The 20,686-nt window shown below is 42.7% G+C and overlaps 1 protein-coding gene across 1 annotated transcript in view; it reads right to left on the bottom strand.

Moving 5' to 3' along the window:
- The window catches only part of SYNE1 (spectrin repeat containing nuclear envelope protein 1), a 2,361,447-nt gene that overhangs the window by 496,649 nt on the left and 1,844,112 nt on the right, over nt 1-20,686 (bottom strand). The window contains exons 105-111 of the mRNA XM_078648775.1: nt 16,469-16,669; nt 16,127-16,300; nt 15,013-15,144; nt 14,121-14,317; nt 2,426-2,558; nt 2,038-2,220; nt 143-292 (exon numbers count right to left, since the gene is read on the bottom strand). Coding sequence (XP_078504901.1) covers nt 143-292; nt 2,038-2,220; nt 2,426-2,558; nt 14,121-14,317; nt 15,013-15,144; nt 16,127-16,300; nt 16,469-16,669 — 1,170 coding nt within the window. The remainder of the gene's footprint in view (nt 1-142; nt 293-2,037; nt 2,221-2,425; nt 2,559-14,120; nt 14,318-15,012; nt 15,145-16,126; nt 16,301-16,468; nt 16,670-20,686) is intronic.

Consider the following 20,686-nt stretch of genomic DNA (forward strand, 5'->3'; position numbering starts at 1 on the left):
ATTATGGCCTTTGACAAAGTCTCTAACAAGACTGACCTAATACAAAGACAGGCAGTCACAGTGTCCTATGTGTCAACGCCACATTCTCTTCCGTCATTCATTAAATGCATTAACCATATAATTGTCTATCTTTCACATGTACCTTATACTTCTGCAGATATTCCAGAATTGGCTCGTATCCCACTGCATTTCTGAGATTCATCTCGTCTTCTTTGATTATGTTTTCCATGAGAGAAATCCATGTCATGACTTCCGTTATAGCATGGCGGGACGGCAACTTGTCCATTTGTAGCTATTAAAAAAAAATTATTGAGTTGCGGACATACATCATACTCATAAGATCATTTCCTATTTCTTTGCAAAGTTAGTCATCGTCTCCATTTGATAATTCATTGAATTCAATGAATGAAAATTTACACTCAAGTTCCATCCATCCACTCTATTTTCAAATCACCCTGGAACATCTGTCGTTCGCTGAGATTAGATGAAATTATATTCCTCCCCATGAAGTGCATTTGGCTTGGCTTTGTAGAACATGGAACTCTGGAACTATCTAGTTGCAGTTCCAGGAATAGGTTGCGCAGAAAGCACAAATAACTAATTATTGAAACTGAAAAAAAAAATGTTGTTAACATAAATCTCGGGTCCCATGCCAATTCATACACCCAGGTTTATCAAAGAAATGTCTTGCGTATTTTGAAACCCTCACGCTCAAATGTAGGGCATTCACGTGTTTCTTGCACATACAATTTCTCCTACAGAAATGTGTGCAGTGTGTGCTCATTGTGGAAAATTTGCTTGTGTACGATTAGTTAGTACGCATTTTTATTGTATAGTTGATTAAAACCATATAATTAAGCATAAAATAGTTAAAATAATCAACAATTTTCAAAAACGTAATTAACAATAGAATCAACGATGGTCCATTATTCAGATCACCTATACGATGTACCTTATTAAGGTGCCAAGTGCCTCGATTTAACCCAATCTGAATGAGTGATTTCCATCATAAAAGTAGAATAAAATCTCATAGCCACTAAAATTCATAGGGACTGAGGCAATGTCGTCCAGCATTAATTACGTTGCAGCTCCTAGAGAACGAACACACAGCATGGAGGTTAGCTATGTATTTGAAGAGAGCACTCCATTGGAGGAAATGTTTTATTATTGATGAATTTTACCTTTATGGTGACCTCCCCTTTTTTTTCTTTTAAAAGGTTTCTATCAAAGTCATGTACCTTTAGCCTCATCATTTTAAAACTGTTTGTTTTCTACTATTTTCAATCTATGTAATTCAATGTATTACAATCTATTTTATGTGCTTTTATGATTGTTAAAATTTCTTTGACTTTGACTTTTGACATATTCAATATAAAATGTTCATAATACAAAGTCGGGGATCTATACATAGATCTGGTTTACAATAAAGGTGAACAAAATTAAAATAATGCCTAAATCCTTTCCATGGGGACCGGTGGAGCAGATCAATCTAGAGGGACGAAATGAATGTTGCACTGTAGTCTTGTCAAACTTAGAGCCACTGATATGCCTGTTTGGGCTTGATGCCTACTGGGCTCATCCCTCCCATTACCTCTATCCTACACTCCTGGTGTTTCCCTCACCAGTGGGGAATGCCCAAATACAATGGTACCCACCCGGGTGCCCTGCCTAATAATTTTAGGAGCCTTAAATTGACAAATGATTAAACCTTGTTAAAGTGCACCTCTGTCAGATTAGAAAATCATAAAACTGGATAACTTTTGTAATTCACACACTTTTGGAGACAGTTAAACAATTTTCATTCAGATAGGATGCCCAGAAATGCAGACAAGTATGAGAAATACAATGTACTTTAAAAAAAAGGTAGCTGGTGTCTACTGCCACCATGCTCCCAACCCTCCTGGCCTAGAAAATATCTATCTAGCATCTTCTACCATCCTCACATTTCTTAGATGTGCACACTTCAATTTCACAAAGCCAACATACAACTTTAATTTGACAAAACATCAGTTTTCTACTGTCCTGCAACGCACTTACCTGATGAAGTTTCTCCTGTACAACAGGGATGTGTGTAAGCAATTCAGTCCACTGGCTCTCGACCTGTGCCAGACTTGAGCGCAGTGAGGCAGTGTCCACTTTCTTCAGTCTAAGTAGCTGGTTGCCTGTGCTTAAAACTGAGGACTTCAGAGAAGACTTGGCATCAACTTCCTTTGAGAACTCCTAGGAACCCAGATGTAAGAAAAGTATACAAAATTAAGCACAAGGGGAAGTAGTGGGAAGAGTATAGTAATTTGTGTCAAAAGCCACAGCACCAGACAAAGCACCGTCTTCCGAATTTCTATAAATTATTACACAAAGTTACATATGCCATATGTCTTAGAATTTATGGTATCAGTTGTAGAGTAAGGTTATTTACTCTTCTTACCAAAAAGGCATTCAGGTGGTCCCTCACAGTTTCAAGCTCCTGAGGGACGGTCACTGACTGCTGAGTCCAGAATTCTAATCGGTCCATAGCACACTGTAGCCAGTGAACAAGCTCGGCAGATTCACTCTGGTACCTGAAGAGAAAAAATGCAAAGTGCAATATTCCCAAATTAGATCTTTCTTTTAGCATGTTTTTTTTTTCAATTTATTATGTGTAGAGTGCACATGGACGCAAAATAAAATATGCTGGAGGGCTGAATTAAATAGACACTTACGACCAGATGTACTTAGGTATTTTCATAGCGCAAACGGACCAATTCACAGAATCTGGTCTTTTGTGACCAAAAATAGCATTTTCCCATGTACCAAACCCTAATATGCAATTCGCTAACCTATTAAAGAATCTCAAAATGGCTTAGCGATTCGGTATTAGGAATGTGAGAAACTTGGCTGCACCCAACCTGTCAATCAGTTTGACAGCCCTTGGAATTGGTTGTGCATCTGTTTTGGTTACTCAATTGAGGCCCCTATAGTCCACATAAAACCTCTGCTCTATTTATCCCACCCTTGGAATGAGGTTTGCGGACTAAGACAACTGGGCTGGCCCAGGGGGTCTTAAAGGGTTCAATGACTCCCAATTCCAGCATCTTGCTTACTTCAGCTTTGATGCTTTCTTTGACTTGGTCAGACTGAGAGTATTTTTTTTTTTGACAGATAGGCTGTCCCCAGTATCCACATCATGTGTACACCAGCTTGTCTGGCCAGGGGACAAAGAGAAGAGCTCGGCATTTTGTTGCAGGACTTGCATACTGTCAGCCTACTGTTGGGCAAGAGGGAGTCTGGAAAGATCACTCCATACACTGACCCATCTTTAGGACTGCGGGAGAGGAAATCAGGGAGAGCTTCACTCTCTTCTTCCTGATCTTCATCAGTGATCATCAGCATGGCCACCTCAACCCTGTCATATTAGGGTTTAAGGTGATTCACATGGATGACCCTCTTGGGGCTTCTAAGAGTGCCAATATCCACCAGATAGGTGACCTCCCCTTTTCTCCAAGGATAGGGTAGGGCCCCCTCGATTTGTCCTGGAGGGACCTAGGAACCACAGGCTCAAAAATACACACCTTCTGCACTAGTTGGTACTCCACCAATGCAGCCTTCTGGGCATACCAAAGCTTCTGGAGCTCTTGGCTGGCCTCAAGGTTTTTGGATGCCTTTTCCATGTATTTAGCCATCCTTTAATGTAGGCCAAGTACATAGTCTACTGTGTCTTACTTAGGCTCCTTAGGCACAAAATGCGATGCAGGGCACGCTACGAAATTCGTTTTATTAATTTAATTGTTTACTTACCTGCAATCATCCAGATTCCGTTGTTTATCACCCCCCACCCTGATCCTCCCCCGCCCCGCCTGCCTGCCCCACCGCAACTCCCTCCACGGGCAGCGACTGCCTCTGTCTGACACAGCTCCTTAAGAAAGCCCACTCTATTAAAGATACTGATGAGGGCCCTGGCTACTGCAGGAGCAGTGACAGTCCTAAGGGGAATAGATAGCTTCAGGGTACCTGGTGGCACGATCCACTACCACCAGTACAAAACTGTTGGCAGATGCTGTTGGGAGGGTCCAGGGGCCAACAACATCAACCCTACCCTTTCAAAGGGGAAGGGGAATTAAAGCACTACCACTCTCCTAGTGGCACTAGGTGTAGGGTCTCTGGCCTCAATGTACAGGAGTCCTTCCTCCCAATAAGTTCCTTTAAGAGTCTCCCTGAACCTAGGAGCTCTGCCAGGTAAGGCCCAAGTTCCTGGGGTTCAGTTCCCTCTGGGGCTGACAGGTCTTCTCCCTGAGGAGAGTGGACCTGAGCTGGCTGATTTGAAGCTGGTTTCCCAGTCTTCCTGCCTTTTCTCTTGGAGGGTTGGGTCATTATTCCAGGCTCCAACTCCTTTTTTTCATTGAGGGCTTTGCATTGTGCTGTTTTCACAAACATCCATTCAGGTATACCCAGCATAGCTGCGTGGGTCTTTCTTCAGACCTCAGCCCATGCTGAGGACTCCAGATCATTTCCTAGCAGACATTTTATAGGATCTGCAGAGGATACCACCACCCTATTTTGTCCAGTAACCCCCCACCATTCTAAGGACACCACTGCTATGGGATAGACCTAAGCCTGATTATCAGCGTTGAAGACTGTGAATGTCTCAGCATTCAGATAATGTCCTGAGGATATCAGTTTTTCAGTCACCATAGTGACACGTGAACCTATATCCCTCAGAGCTTCGATTCTAACCCATCCGCGGTCCTTGCAGGTAAGGGGGGAATGGGCGCATGGATGGGGTTATTTCGACAGACGATGACAAGGGAAAATTGAATAAATTATTAATTTTACCTCGTCATTGCCGTCGAAGTCCCCCCCACCCGGCCCCACAGCTCTCACCTACATGGGCCGCGGCTGCTCTAATCCCATTGATGCGTGGCTGTTGGCTATATTTCTCCAGGTTATTGGGCAAGACCACCAGGGCAGCTACATCTACCCTACCCTTAGAGACTAGAGTTGCTTTAATGTGCTCTCTGACATGGCCAGAGCTCACCTGGCTTCCTATTGGAAGACCTACCACTGCATTAGGTAGTGCAGGTGCACTAGGGGATTCTTTTTGGAACATCTTGGGTTTCCCTTTTCCTTTGGTCATCCCCACCACAAGTTGTCTTCGTTACCCTTGTCTTAACCCAGTGGTCTGCCTACTTTCTCAATTCTTGGGGAGAAAGTGGACCTAGGTCGAGCAGGTACTTATGCACTTGTTCAGAAACACAGAAACTCAACATATGCTTTTTATAATAATATAACAAAGCCCGTCAGAGTCTTGCATCTTGTTACATTTGAACCAATCACCTACTTTATTTCACTGGGAAGTCTACAAACTCTACCCAGGTCTGACTCTGGGTGTTTTGAGTCTCCCTGAACCTGATCTGGTATTTCTCAGTGGTGAGTCCAAAGCCCTCAATCAGAGTATCTTTCATGAGGTGATATGACTCGGCATCTGCCTCATTCAGTGTCAGGAGCCTATCCCTACAATTTCCTGAGAACAGCTCCCAGAGAGGAGAGCCCCAATACTTCTGACAGAGTTTCCTAATTTTACAGGCCCTCTCAAAGGATGTCAACCATTTGGTGATATCATCACCCTGTACATATTTGGGGACAATCCCTTTGGAGATCATAGGGTCAAAGGCTTCATCTTTCTCCCTATTTACAACTTTGCTGCCACCACAGATGGGTCCTAGGCCCATCTCAGCTCTTTCCTTTTCTATTGCCAAGAATGTAGCCTTTAATTCTATCCTCCTGGCTATTTTCTTAAGATCTGCATCTTCACTGTCTACCTCTGGGGTATAGTCAGTACTCCCAATAGTGCTATCAGTAGGATTGCTGCTAGAATCTTCATCTATGTCTTCATCTATTTCAGTGTCCACCCCCTTTCTCCAATAGAGGTTTCTTCCTCTGCCAGGGACCTAGCATTCTCTGAAAGCAACTTCTGCAGATGTGCTTTAGTTGGTCTAGGCCATATAGTGAGGTCCCATGCTTGGCAGAGGGACTTAAGTCGGTTCAACTCAAGTTTCCTGTAAGGCCCCAGGTTGAGCTCCTGGGAGGGTCCTACTACATCAGTTGTGGTTTTAAAGCATTTGTGTCCTTTTTACGAATTACAAAAAAAAACCTCAGTAAACTTTCTAAAAGGCCTACCTAACTGAAATACTTTAAAGTTCCAAACAGCTTGGCTTAGGGGACTTAACGCAAAACCCAACCAGCAGGTTTACACAATATAGAAAAATAATTGAAATCAACAAAGAATATTTTTAGCTAAGGACAATATTGGATTCTTTAGTTGAATCACTTATTAACCATGTGGTACAGCAAATGTCAAGTCCTGCATCCCACCGATGCAACACCAATGTAGGAAGTTGTCTCCTTATATAGTCTACCAAAAAGAGGTATACTGTGCAAAGAGTCCAGGTGTTCCCTTACTAGTGGACAAGGCTTGCTCTAGTAATCCCAAGGTGCTTTTTTAGGGGTAGTTTGGTCGAGCAGCCTTAGGCTTATCAGAGAGGAGTGTTAGACATCTGCAAATACACACAGTCACTAAATGATACATACAACTCAATAGTGAGATACACACCAATTTACAAAAATAACACATATCTTTATGTAAATATTTGGTGCCAGAATCAATACGGTCAGGTAAGTACATTTCGAGATAGAAATATTTTAGAAGTCGACCCTGCAATTTTCAAAGGCTGCAAGGCCCTCCCTATGGGAGGGAAAACAAATATGGCATACAAGTTCTTTGCAGCCACTTACGAAACCAATCTTCAGGGCTTAAGGTGAGAATAGGGCAAGGCAGCATCAGCAGGTCACTTCTACCAGCACTAGGGCAGCAAGGTGCAATGGTGCACAACAGCATCATGTGCCCAACGTTAGTGAGTGGGGATCAGCCTGGCACAAAGAGGCTACAGGTTGGAACTGGGAGGCTAGTCGGTCTGAACCACAGGGAGGGCACAGGACTCATGATGCTCGGAGACGTGGGGACATCTTTGCTCCTCTTCTCCACGGGACTGGGGTGATGGGTGCAGAGGTGGTTGAGGAGGTCTGCACCCTGAGGCTGCAGGCGGTGTCGGGGAGTCCAAAAAGATCAAGTCCTAGATGGCCTTCTTCTCTGGAGGATCAGAAGACCATGCTGGCACAGTTGGCACAGTTGGATGCAGTGGTGCTTTCAGGTATCGGGTTTTGGCAGTCTGGAGTCCTCACAGGTCTCTTGGGGTACGTGCAGGATGCAGGGAAGCAGCTCTGCTGCTGCACTGGAGTCCCTGGTTTTTGGGATAAGTGCTTACAAGTCCCTCATGCTTTGAAGATACAGCAGCTGCAGGACAAGTTGTCTTTGGCGTAAATGTCAAAGACAGCACACAGGTCAGCAGGGTGGGTGCCAAATCAGTTGCTGGTTCTTCTGTCCTTGCTATTCTTCACGTCTGTCTTCTTCTTTTAAGACAACAGGATCTGATTTTCTGGTGCCAGGGGCTCCCCTAAATACTAGATTTAGGGATGTTAGGGGAGTGTAGTGTAGTAGCCAAAGGCTACTTGCCCCTGGAGTCACTACGCACCTTATATGACCACTTCCTATGGGAAATTAGTTCAGAAGACTAAAACTGTGTTCTATGCCAGTCTGATATCTGCTAGTTCCAATCCCTCTAAAACAATTTTTTCCTTGATGAAGGATATGGTGAAACCTCCGGCAGGGACATCCAATATCATATCCACAAATACACAGTGCGAGTCATTAGCAGAGTATTTCATCAAGAAGATGGAAACAATTAACAGCACTCTTGACTAGTATCAAGAGTGCCGTAAATTGTTTCCACCTTCTTGATGAAATATTCTGCTAATGACTCGCACTGTGTATTTGTGGATATGATATTGGATGTCCCTGCCGGAGGTTTCACCAGCAGGAAGGCTCTAAATCTTTAGAAGCTGTTAACCCCTCAGCCGTTCCTCACTTTCTATCCGCTCTTTCACCCATGTCTACGAAGGACCTGGTTGCCTTGGCAGCTAGGGTTAAAATCAGGCTCCCCCGATGATCCTTTAAATCCTGTTGTTTTTAGGAAACTTCATAACTGTCTCTTGATTGAGGGCAGGGAACTAATTATAAGTCTCTCTTTCTGGCGGAAATCCCTAAATCATGGAAGCATGCTAGGGTTATCCCCTTACTAAAAAAGCCCACATTGGATCCATCTCTAGCAGAGAACTTCCGGCCCATCTCACTGCTTCCGTATCTTGCCAAGATTATGGAAGCTCATGTTAATATCATTCTAACTCGCTATCTGGAGGACAATGACATTCTGGATAGTTCTTAAAATGGCCTTCGGCCCAAACATAGTACTGAGTCAGCTCTTCTGGCGGTCACCGACCAACTGTGGGCCTCTTTGGATGAGAGGAATTAGTCAGCACTAATTTTGTTGGACCTTAGTGCAGCCTTTGACACCGTCTCTCATGAAATTCTGCTTCTAAGACTTAAAGAGATTGGTGTCAAGGACAAGGCACTGTCCTGGTTCACATCCTTTCTATCAGAGCACTCATTCCAGGTGCAAGCCCCACCTTATGCTTCCAATATCCACTCTCTGGGCTGCGGAGCCCCACAGGGCTCGTCCCTCAGCCCGACGTTATTCAACGTGCATGTCCGCCCTCTGGCTCTGCTTGCCAAAACACGTAACATCAGAATGGTATCATATGCTGATGATACCCAATTGATCTTCACCATCACAATAATGACCTCGGCCAACAGAAATTTCGCGAAGACTGGCTGGCCATCTCGGATTGGATGGTGGACAACTATTTGAAACTCAATGCTTCCAAGAAGGAGGTGCTCCTAGTCGGGCATAATACACATCCATGGGACAGTCAATGGTGGCCCACAGCATTGCCCCCCCCTCCTCCCCTACCTAAAACAATGGTTAAGAGGGATATTTATAGATGGGGACCTTTCATTTGAGCCTCCTGCCAAAAAAGTAGCCGGGCAATGCTTTGGTCTTCTTTGTGGCCTTAAACCCATTCTGGGGTTTTTTGATGCCCCAATTCCGCAAATAATTGTCCAGTCTGCAGTGCAGTCGCGATTAGATTACTGCAATTGACTGTTACTAGGGGCAAATAAAACTGTGACCAAATGACTTCAACAAGTACAAAATGCGGCTGCACGTACTCTTTTTGGCTTACCTAGGTACTGCCATATCTCCAACCTTCTTCGCCGTCTGCACTGGCTACCCATTGAACAGAGAGTTAAGTTTAAAACTCTCTGCACCATGCATAAGATTCTTCATGGTCAGGGACCCCAAATTCTCCAGGGTCTGTGCACGGCCTATGTCCCCTTGCGGGCCCTGTGCTCTGCTAATCATCATCTGGCCCGCACTATTCAAATGCGTAGGCGCAGAGCAGGCGGGCGTTCCTTCAGGGCGTGTGCCCCGATATTGTGGAACTCTGCCCCTCTTGTGGTCCGGAGTACACAGGATCATTGGTCTTTTAGAAAACTAATAAAAACCTGGCTTTTTTCCACTATTTAGCTCTCCTCTCCACACCTCTCGTCTGGCTGCGCTGGGACGCCCCGTTGCTGAGGCAGCCATGCGCATTACAAGAAAAAAAAAAGTGGGCATAACCCTGTTCAGGAGGTCCTAGGTTTGCAATCACAAAGATGGCGGACTCTGAAATGTTGTCTCAACTTCAGGTAGCCCTACTTAGGGGTGGAACTAGCCTGGAGGTAAACATGCCTCTCTGACTGCTAATTTTCTCACCTGTCCAGGCGCCTAATGGGCCCTAGACAGAGAAGGTCAGCATCCACTCCTGTGAGGGAAGCCAGATTTGCATACCAAAGGCGGAGGGCTCTTTGAAGCTCCCAGCCTTGGAATATTAATTTGCAGGTTATCCAGTGGGAGAGGGTGTAAACAGCCTCTGCCCAAGCAGGCTTTGTCTTGACCTCCTGAGAGCAAAGCCCTGGGGGTCAAAAACTCATCTGTGATGGCAGGCTGGCTAATACCAGTCAGTCACCACACCAGTAATTGGTAGGTTTTTCCTGGAGTCACCTCTAAGGTGCCCTCTGGCGCCATGTATTGATAAATCCATCACTGGAATGGGCTTATTATTACAAGATGTTTAATACCAAACATTGTTGGTTTCAGTGAAGCCATTATGTAGCTGCTGAACTAGTTTTCGACCAGTACACAGCACATATAGTTATAATGACTTCCAAGATCACTTGCATTGGCAGCAACTTAACTGACCAGCACAGGGACATATCGGCTTGTGCAAATATGCCCGTACATGTAATTATATTATGCGGCCTGCCTCAGGGCTGTTAAGCCTGCTGTAGTGGTGACTTACCTATATGACATGCAGTGTCTGCAGGCATGGCACACATGGCAGTGTGCCATGTTGTGTTTTCAGTTTTGTCTGTACCTAGACAAGCAGCCTACAGTGGAAGTCTATATGTGTTTGGTGAGGGGGTCTCTTAGGGTAGAATAATATGTGCTGCTGCCCTTAGGGTCCTTCTTTAGCACCCTTGCCCTGAGTACCAGGGGTACCACTTATTAGGGACTTACAGGGAGTACTAAAGGTATTACCAAATGTAGCTCCAAGATAACAATTGTACAGTTCTGGGAAAGAGATCTGGCACTGGGGACCTGGTTAGCAGGAGACCAGTCCACTTCCTGTCAAAATTGCATTGAATACCAGGCAAAAAGTAGGAGTGACCATGTCAAAAAGGGGCCCTTTCCTACAATCACAAACTTAAAACCTATTATAAGGAAGGGCCCCTTGTGAAAGGGGAGTATTCCTCCTGCAGGCTTCACAACATGATGTAATCTTTGTGCCTCTAATGCTGTCAATCTTACCACTATCTCATGGAAAGTCTCTCTACATTCTGGGAATTTCCTGCCAGGCATGGCATATTGCATTATAAATGGTTCTGAAAATCTTAAAATAGCTTTTTCCCCCAAAAGTGCAACAGCTTCCTAATGCTCTGGTCACCACCCAGAATCTGGCAGGAAGACAGGCAAGAAACAGAATGGACAGACTTTTTGCACTAGCTGAAAAAAAGTGATGCTACACTTGGATGGTATAGCAAAGGCAGTATTAAAGCAAAGGTTGTGTCCTTGCTAATCATACCTTTTCACGCTGAAAAGTAACTTAAGTGGTAGAAAGAATAAAAAAAAGATCTCCTTGCTCACAGTATCTCAGGGCTCAAAGAACACGACTCAGAATGCTCAAAAGGCAGCACACTGCCTGAGAATGCTTGTTGTTTCATATAGTTGGATAGTGACCCAGGAGAACGTTTTTGAGTGCTCTTTTCACTGTGACATCTTCTGATTACTTTTTTCTTTTAAAGGAAAAAGAGGTACAAACAATAGTTTGTCATGCAGCGCAAAAGGTGCACACTTAAAGATGTAAAAGAGAAGCAAGCATTCCTCTAACAACGTTTGGCTTTAAAATACTTCATTGAAATATATTTACTGTGGTAACTTTAATTTGTGTTTCTGCCTCTCCTTGCAAAATTTTAGCTAATGACTTTATATATTCAAGGTCCATTATAGGCTTATAGTATTTCTTAAGAACAAAAAATTAAATAATATTAAGGGGTAGAAGAGCACCGTAGCCCCCAAACTTGTGCAAATTATTCTTACATGTTTGATCATCAACGCTTCTCAGAGCACGGACAAGAAACAACTCCAAATACAGAGTCAAAATAAAACCATTTTCGCTTCAAGGTTGTGTATATATATATATAAAAGTCTCATCATTTTTATAACATAATTTCTGATATTCTATGAAACATACAGTAAAAACATGCCCTACAGCTGATATATGATTTAGACTTACGGGCTTATTTACAAGCCTCTTGCGGCGCCGGTGCGCCACTTTTAAAATGGCACAAAGTGGCGTAGTGGCGGAGCAAGGGGCTTTAAAATAAGCCCCTTAGTCTTTAGGGTGCGCATGGGGGTGTGGTGCACAGCATGTGTGAAATCGAAGGAAGCAACTTACGGTACCACAGCAAGGGGGTTCCAGATTGCCCCTCAAAGCACCAAATGTAGCTCCAAGATAAGAAAAGTGGGCAAAATAATGTCACTTCCTAGTGCACCAAACCTGTTATTTTGCCAGTTTGCACAAAGTCTAAGATCATGGTTCACTACCTTCTCCCTAGTCTTCTCTTGTCTTAATTTGCACTAAAGCACTTTGCACTTTTCATTGCTTTGATAATTCTAGTGAAGACTCTCTTGTTAGCTATCAGGGTGAGACATTGGGTCCACTTAGACAAGATCACTATTGTGTATCCGTCCAGGTAAGCTTGTTTTTTTCCAGGTTGCTAAAAGCATTATGATTGATGTGACTATCGAATTGTATAGAGGAGACCTTTAGATTATAATTTCTTAAAGAACTTCATACCATGAAATGTAATTACTTTATCTCCATCCGAATTTTTACCGTTTTATGGAACTTAATTTTTGACATGTTTTTATGAAATCTACCTTTATATGTTTAGTATGGCTTAATGCTGAAAACAAAGTTAAAGACAGATATCTGAGCAACAAACCGTTTCTCCTTGGTTGTGATGGGATACAAATACTGGATGAAGTACAGTTACATTTTCAGAAACCGTTTAAACAAAGCACCTTCATGCATGCATTCACAAACACACACCAGTCACATAACATGCACTCTCACAAAGACAAACATTTTGTACACTCTTCCCACTCTCTCACTCTCTCTCTCACACACTCCACATCCCACGCCACTCACCCAGCAGGTCATATTAGTCAGCCAGCACAGGGACAGCAGCGAGCAGCATTAAGAATTCCATCATTACCTTTGTGCCTCCCAGGCCAAAGACACAAGCACACAATTGGACAGATATACTAATATGCATACATGTAAAAGGATCTTCCCAAAAATCACATGTATGCACACACACACACACACTTACAGACACACACAAGTGCACACAGTCATACCCCAAAAACCAGGTTAGGTGAGCAGGTCAACAAAGGGGCATCAATAAGTGGCACTACAAAGTGCATTCCTGTTTTTGTTACCTCAAGTTGGACTGATGAGGTTCCCTACACTGAGGGAGTGAATTTATTTTCAATCCACAAGTAATAATCAAGTCGCCATGCTCATGAGAGCCAAAGGAAGGAGAAATGACAATGATTAAGACATAGCTCAAGACTTTTATGTCCCTCTGAGGATCTACATGGTGCATAAATATGGAACAATCAAGCAAAATATGGACGGGTTATACAATACCCAGTTTATTTCTGTACTTAGACCGATTATGGTAGTGGTGGTGACAACCTTCTTTTCATGCCTGCCTCTTCTGCTTCTCTCACCACCAAGCTGAGGGAGGGTTTGCACCAGATCAACCTGAGTCAATGCATCCCATAATGTGATGGAAGGTGCAGTGTGCTCTCAATCACCAACAACATTTATGAAACTAGACAAATGCCCTTTGTCACAAAATTAGTTTACACTGTCATTTAATGAAGACCAAGCTTTACTTGATAATGTATCTACAGATCTGCTATGAAATCGATTTTAATTTGTCTATCACAACAACATGAGAAGTTAAGTAGTGTGTATTTATGTACTGTTTTCTTCTATTTATAAATGAAAGAAGTGGTCTAGTTAAAGCTGAATCTTATGCTTATGCTCTTCTTCACAATAGATGCATTGACAAAACAGTATTAGTAGCTTTCCTAATCAAGCTTCAAATTCAATTGTCAAGATCACTGAAGGTGATGATTTCATATAAATATTAGTGCTCGCCATGTGTACATTAGCCCAATGTATAAAGAGTAATTTAAATAACAACCAAATTATCTGAGGATAGCATAGCAAATTTTCACTTCAGGCTCAGTTCCGCAAACAGAGCAAGATCATTGTTGGCAAAGTAAAGTGAAAGCACTCATCTCTTCTTGTTGAATCTGATAAATAAGTAAATATGTCTAGTTAAACCATACTTGCATCCAATATTCAAACATATTTGTATGCCATACGTTTAGCAGTAAGCGTACATTCATATGAACAACACAATGCTAGTCTAATCATAGGGTCTCACAATCATGTAAACACGTCCTCACTGTGAGACTAATGTTCACAGTACTAAAATCCAGGCACTTTACCTTGTCCAGTGCTTGAGTATGGTTTCCAGTCTATGAAGTTCCTTGGACACCTTGTTTGTATTATTTAACCAGTGCTCCCCCAACTGGTTCAATTGGCTCTCTAACTCAGAGCAGCTAATGGAAATAAGAAGTCTCTTGCCGTCATCTAAAACCTGATACATCTTTGGTTGGTTTCCCGTAAGACTTGATTTTAAACGCTGCAAAAAGAGAAAGATGAAGTGGCCTGATAGTTTGTCATTTTATGAAAAGTAATAGATTCAATAGATATTGTTTGACTAAAACAATAATCATCATTAATTGGCAAATTCAGATGTTTGCACAATCATTTTAATCTTCTGCTCCAAATATCAAATTTTTGTAAAGGTTCATCAAAATATTAAAAGGCAAACACATTGAAAACACTTACAATTTTGGGTGGCTTAGAGGCATCCTACGTGATTTGATTCTAATAACTATTAACTTAATATGACAAATGTATCCAGCATTGCACATAACTCGTCAGAGTGTTCTCACTAAAGAGCATATGTACTTTTACTGTGCATTTTCTACAATATTTTAGACAATTGTTTCACTTCATGAAAATCAAAAGAAAAATATTCAGTAGAGCGCACTTAGTAATGTTTGCAATAAAAAAGCGCCATAGAAGAAGCTTTTTCGCACCAACATACTTTTAGAATAAATTCTGTCCCTCAGAAGAGTCACCACTCAATATTTTCCCACCTATTATTACAGATAAATAAGATTGTGTATAGCATTTCACAACGGTGCTATTGCTTTTGTTTTTCAAATGCAGTCTTGGTCTGGCACCTACAGTAGAAAGGATAACTGTGTGAATTATGAACAAGAAAATCTCACTAATGTAAGATATTTGAAATAGAAAGAGGCAGCAGACCTGATACAGCGTGATCCTGTCAGTGAGCCTTTCCTCAGACTCCTCTACTAGTCCAACAATGGGAATGCTGTTCTCCACCACCTCCAGCTGCCTACTGAGCTCTTGATAGTTATCATCCAGGTAGGTCCATGTCTGTAATAACAGCAAACATACAGGATCGCATTGGCTGTGTATAGATATTACTGCACACCATCTAAATGTAAAGCCACTCTGATTTGTGGTAAAACGTATAAAAGCAGAGCTGGTAAATTAGCACAATATTACTTGTACTTCGGTCCACATTTACATTTATTACTCTGTTTTTGGCATGGGTGCAGTTCCTTATTTTTTTCAAGATCTCTACACTGGGCATCTAAAATGTACAGTAGTCGCATTGCAAACCTGAAAGTTACCATCCTTTTCATTGCATATCTGTCAGGAGACATGCATTTGAAGTATCAATTTTTATACAACATAACAATGAGGAGGTCGAAGCTCTTTTCTGCATTTAATGTTTCATAACAAACAACTTTACCTGTTCTATGTGAGTTCGCTACTTGTGAAAAGTGATGCAGCTACAAGCTTGCATAGTCAGTTGGTCTGTGAGCGCAACTGTAAGGTCATTCTCAGGACATGATCCAGAAAGCTTGTCTAAAGTGTCCCATCATGTACCTCTATCAAAAACCTACAAATGCGTTGCAAGGGGATATTACTTAAATCATATGGTATGATATCAGAATATCGCATTCAACATATCGTCTGTCAAATTATTGTGACTTGAATTTTAATTATGAAAATATTGCCCCAATATATTTAATATTACAAAATCTACACAGAATGGGGCACTGTTTATGTAAATAATATAAGGACACAATGTTTCTGTCAGATGATTTATTTTATAACAATATTTTGACCTATAACCAACCATATAAATATGGATAAGGTTCCGAGCGAGTGTGTTAGTTCATACAGATGATGAAACATGATTCTCATTACTGTAACCCCAAAATCCTTCTGGTTGCACCAAAGTCAGAATAAAATAGTTGAGTTGTCAGTATGAAATATGTTTATGTTTTAATCAATGACATTAGTGATGCTTCAAGGCACCAGTCCTATTATGGTACTTTCTCCTCACCTCCAGGATGTACTCGAGCTCCACACCCTTTTTGTGGGCCTGCTTGAGGATTGTTGAGGCCTGTGTCATAAGTTCTGTGTGGGATTTGCTTTCCTGAAACAGGGAGAAACTGCTGATTTTCCTAAAGAGGGTCTCTGTCAAGATCATGTGAGATTCCAGTCCTTGGAAATATTCCTAAAGGATCAAAACACACACAAAATATTGGACAAGATCTTACGATGACAGTAATATTCAGAAGATCAATCATTTTGTTGAATAAGTGGGATGACACTTCTCTCAAACAGACATGCCCAATGAGACTGTAAATTAGAAGGCAACAAAAACTGTTTTGTAGAATATTACCTTGTGCTTGCCCAGGAGTACTTGCACCTCTTCTTTAGAAGTAACCATAATTTTCAGATTTCCAGCCATCTTTTCCTGCCCAGTTTCTATCAGGTCCGCTAGATCCTGCAGAGCCCGCTCATATTGACTTTTGAGAGCCAGATTCTGATTCAATGCGCTGCGCCTGGAGCCAATTATCATAATCAGCTCATCGTACATGTCCTTTAGGATGACAAAAGCAGACATAATGACTTAGTATATAAAAACACTACAGTAGTTCTCTATGGGATCTCTCTCATGGCCACGGTCTAAAATCACTTCTAAGTACCATGTAGTGGAAACTTTCCATGTATTCAGATTTCACTGGGTTACATGGGACACACTAAATGTTGATGACAGACACACATATAGATTCTCTTGCTTTGCAAAAGATAAGTCTGGGTTGAGCAAAAGCTGTTACTGGGAGAAAACTAACTTTGGAGCAGGTATTTGAGGTGAATGCATCCAGGGCCGGACTGGGAACCAAAACCGGCCCTGGCAAAGTGCTCGGCAGGCCCCCCCCACCCCCTGGGGGGGGAGGTTGGGGGTTCGACCGAGCTCTTTGCTGGGGCCGGTTTTGAGCCGATTTTGTTACAGGGCCGATATGCTGCAAAAACGGCCCTGTAACAAAAACGGCCCCCAGGGACCCAAAACCGGCCCCCACCCTTGCGGCGCACCGGGGGATTGCCCGGTGCCCGCAACGGCCAGTCCGGCCCTGAATGCATCTGCAGTGGAGGAAAGCAGATTTAATTGAAGGTGACTGGGATTACAAAAATCGCATCAACCTGTGAGATACAGTAGGAATTATGTTATGTTATGTTAACCTGTATTTCTTGAGCGCACGTTCACCAAACGGTTTCTTGGCGCTATGAACAGGACCGAACGCCGTGCTAAACAGCGAATGAGTATCAGTCATATGCCTGGGAGAAAAGCCAGGTTTTGAGTAGTTTCCTGAATTGGGTATACAAGTCTGTCATGCGCAGGTTAGGGGGAAGTGTGTTCCAAAATTGAGGGGCCAAGGTCGTGTATCTGAGGCCACCATGTTTCTTCCTTTTAAAGGCATGGGACACCAGAAAGTTCTTATTAGAGGAGCGTAGATCGCGAGATGTAAGGTACCGCTGGATGTTTAGGGCAATGAAGGCGGGGCCAAGTCCTGACAGGGCTTTATGGATGGTACAGCCCAGTTTAAACAGGCAGCGTTGGAGAATAGGAAGCCAATGCAAACTTTTCAGTAAGGGCTTCACATGGGAATGCTTAGGCTGTCCAAGAATGAGTCTGGCCGCATGATTCTGAGCACATTACAAGCGGAGTGCTTGGTAAGCAGGGATGCCCACATAGAGGGTGTTGGCGTAATCGATACGCGAGATGATCAGTGCAAGGACCACCTGGGTCAAGGCTTCTGTGGAAAGGAACCTCCTGATTTTCCTAATTTTGCGCAGATGATAAAAGCATGCAGAGACCACCGAGCTGACCTGAGCCTTCATGGTAAGATCACAGCTGATCATGATCCCCAAGCTTTTCACTGACAGTGCCGGGGCAGGGGGGCTCTCTAGTGAGACGGGCCAGAAGTTCGAGTTCCACGGGTTGGCCACGCCACCCGTAAGGATCAGCTCTGTTTTGTCTGGATTTAATTTAAGTTGATTAGCATTCATCCAGTCGCTAAAGAAAAGTATTATAGATTGGAAATTGGAGATCGATGAAGTGAATGAATCGATGTTAAAGATCAGCTGAAGGTCATCAGCATAGGTAAACACCACAACCTTCCTCTTGCACAAGGCAGTAATCAAGGGAAGGATGTACAGATTAAAAAGTAGCGATGACAGAGCGGAGCCCTGTGGGACCCCACACATCAATTTAGTTTGTTCAGCCCTGAAACCAGCCAGACGGACAGATTGAAAGTGATTACTAAGAAAGGAGGTAATCCATCCTAGTGGTAGGCCCTGGAGCCCGGCACTATTGACACGACTGACCAAAATGTGATGGTCGACCGTGTCAAAGGCAGCTGATAGGTCAAGGAGTACCAGGGCCTGAGTAGTACCCTGGTCCGCACCCTTCCGTAGGTCGTCCAAAACTGATAAGACTACAGTTTCGGTGGAGTGTTCAGGTCTAAAACCTGCTTGGTGGGGGTCCAAATAGCAGGTCCGTTCAACAAACGAGCTAAGGATGTTGGCGACATGGGCTTCCATAACCTTACTCAAATAGGGCAGCAGGGAAATGGGGCGGTAGTTGCCCGGTACCTGCGGGTCTAGGCTGGTTTTTTTTAAGATAGGGACAACCTCGGCCAGCTTAAAGAGATCAGGAACAATCCCTTGAGCAAGGGAGTTGTTAATAAGTGATAGGGGAGGGTCTGGGCAACGAACATTTTTTTCCTGGAGAATACGGGGGAGGGGGACAGCTGTCCATAGGGGAACCAGAAACAATCTTTTTAAGAAGACCGTAAAAGATTTCCTTAGTGACAAGAGGAAAATGGTCCAAGACCTCACTGTTAGGCTCACGCCATAAGTAGGGCAAAGGATCTAAAAGTTTAGGAATGCTTGCCTTAATGATAGTGATTTTTTCAGCAAAAAATTGATTAAGTGAGTCACACAGGTGTGGAGAGGGGGAGGGTTTCACAGTCACTCTATCTAGTTTAGACAGTTCATCCACTATTGAGAAAATATCCTTGGTTTTATTAGCGGAGTTTAGGATTTTGGATGAAAAATACTCAGCCTTGGTCTGCAGGATTAGTAATTATAGTCTTTGAATAAAGATAAAAATATGGCTTTAAGTCTAGGACAGTAGTTGCGACGCCATTTGCGTTCCGCTTGCCTAAGAATTAATTTCTTTGCCTTCAGCTCTGTAGAGAACCAACGTTGTGCATCATGGGGCCTCTTTATTTTCACTTTCCCCAGAGGGACTAGGTTGTCTTTGGCCTCATCCAACCAAGTGTTAATTTTGGCTGCTTGAATATGGAGCGACTCCTTCCCTACTCTAGGTGCAGAGGCATCAAGCCTGAGGCAAAAGTCATCCATGTCCACTTTGTTCCAGTTTCTAGCTAAGAAACTGACTGGTGGGGAGGTGGTGTGAGAATGAGCAGAAGGGATGACAAAGGTAGCCAGATGATGATCCGACCAGAGACATGGGGCCACTTGTAGATGAAGAATATCCAGGTTGGCAGTCCAGACCTGGTCGAGAGTGTGCCCTTTGACATGGGTGGCGACTTTTATGTGTTGGGTGCAATTCAATCCCATTAGTAGTTCAGAGAATTCATGCGAGCAAGGGCTTTCATGTATATCATTGGGCCAATAGTTGATGTCACCAAAAATCAATACACGAGCGTTGTTAATAACCAGCTCGGCAATCCTGTCAGCCACCAGCTGACAACCATCAACTATCAACCATATTTATTAAAATGAGCATTAGATGTGGTCCTATGGTTTTATGGATAACCCTGTTGTCTGATCCTAGAATATACTTCACCAAATTTTGCATTCTGTTCTGTAACAGGAGTGACCAGAGAACATTTTACAGATAACATCTATTTAGGCTACAATCTGCAATTATATCCCAATTTCTAAAATTCAGTTTTCTAAATTTCTACAAATTAAAAATCTTGAATGAGAAAAAGCTGAGCTAAAAATAACAAGTGTGGGGGCATATGTATGACTAAAGAGCAGCAACACCCTTGAAAGATACTTTGTCAGGGAAATTATGTAACAATGTCCATTTCATCAAGTTTCACCTTAGAGTGGAAATCTTATGGTGAACATTCACTAAGCCCTTTTGACGCTGTATTCACACAAACCATCATGTGCTTCATATTTTGTGTTTATTACTTAAGGAATTCAGATAAAAGTACTCTATACCTCTTGAGAAGTCAAGAGGCATAGTCAACAGAGGCAACATTTTTGTTTTTGAATGTGTTAGTATTGAGGTTGTTCCTTTAAATGTCTTGTCATATGTAAAGTATGCATATTTGTATCAGAGCTGTAACATATAGGGAAAATACGATTATGCAATTGTTGCCTTTGGATTAATCAGTCATATATTAATTTAGACAACAGTAAAAAAAAGAATGGTACAGGCCTCAACTGTCTTCAATCTTTTTGTTGATACGCAAGTAGGAAGATCAATATTGGAACTAGAAGTATCATCGGATAGGGGTGCCTTGATTTTATTTTTTCAATATCTATACATTATTGATAGATAGATAAGATGGGT

This window comes from Lissotriton helveticus, chromosome 6 (assembly GCF_964261635.1).
Source record: "Lissotriton helveticus chromosome 6, aLisHel1.1, whole genome shotgun sequence".
In the NCBI taxonomy this organism is placed as follows: domain Eukaryota; kingdom Metazoa; phylum Chordata; class Amphibia; order Caudata; family Salamandridae; genus Lissotriton; species Lissotriton helveticus.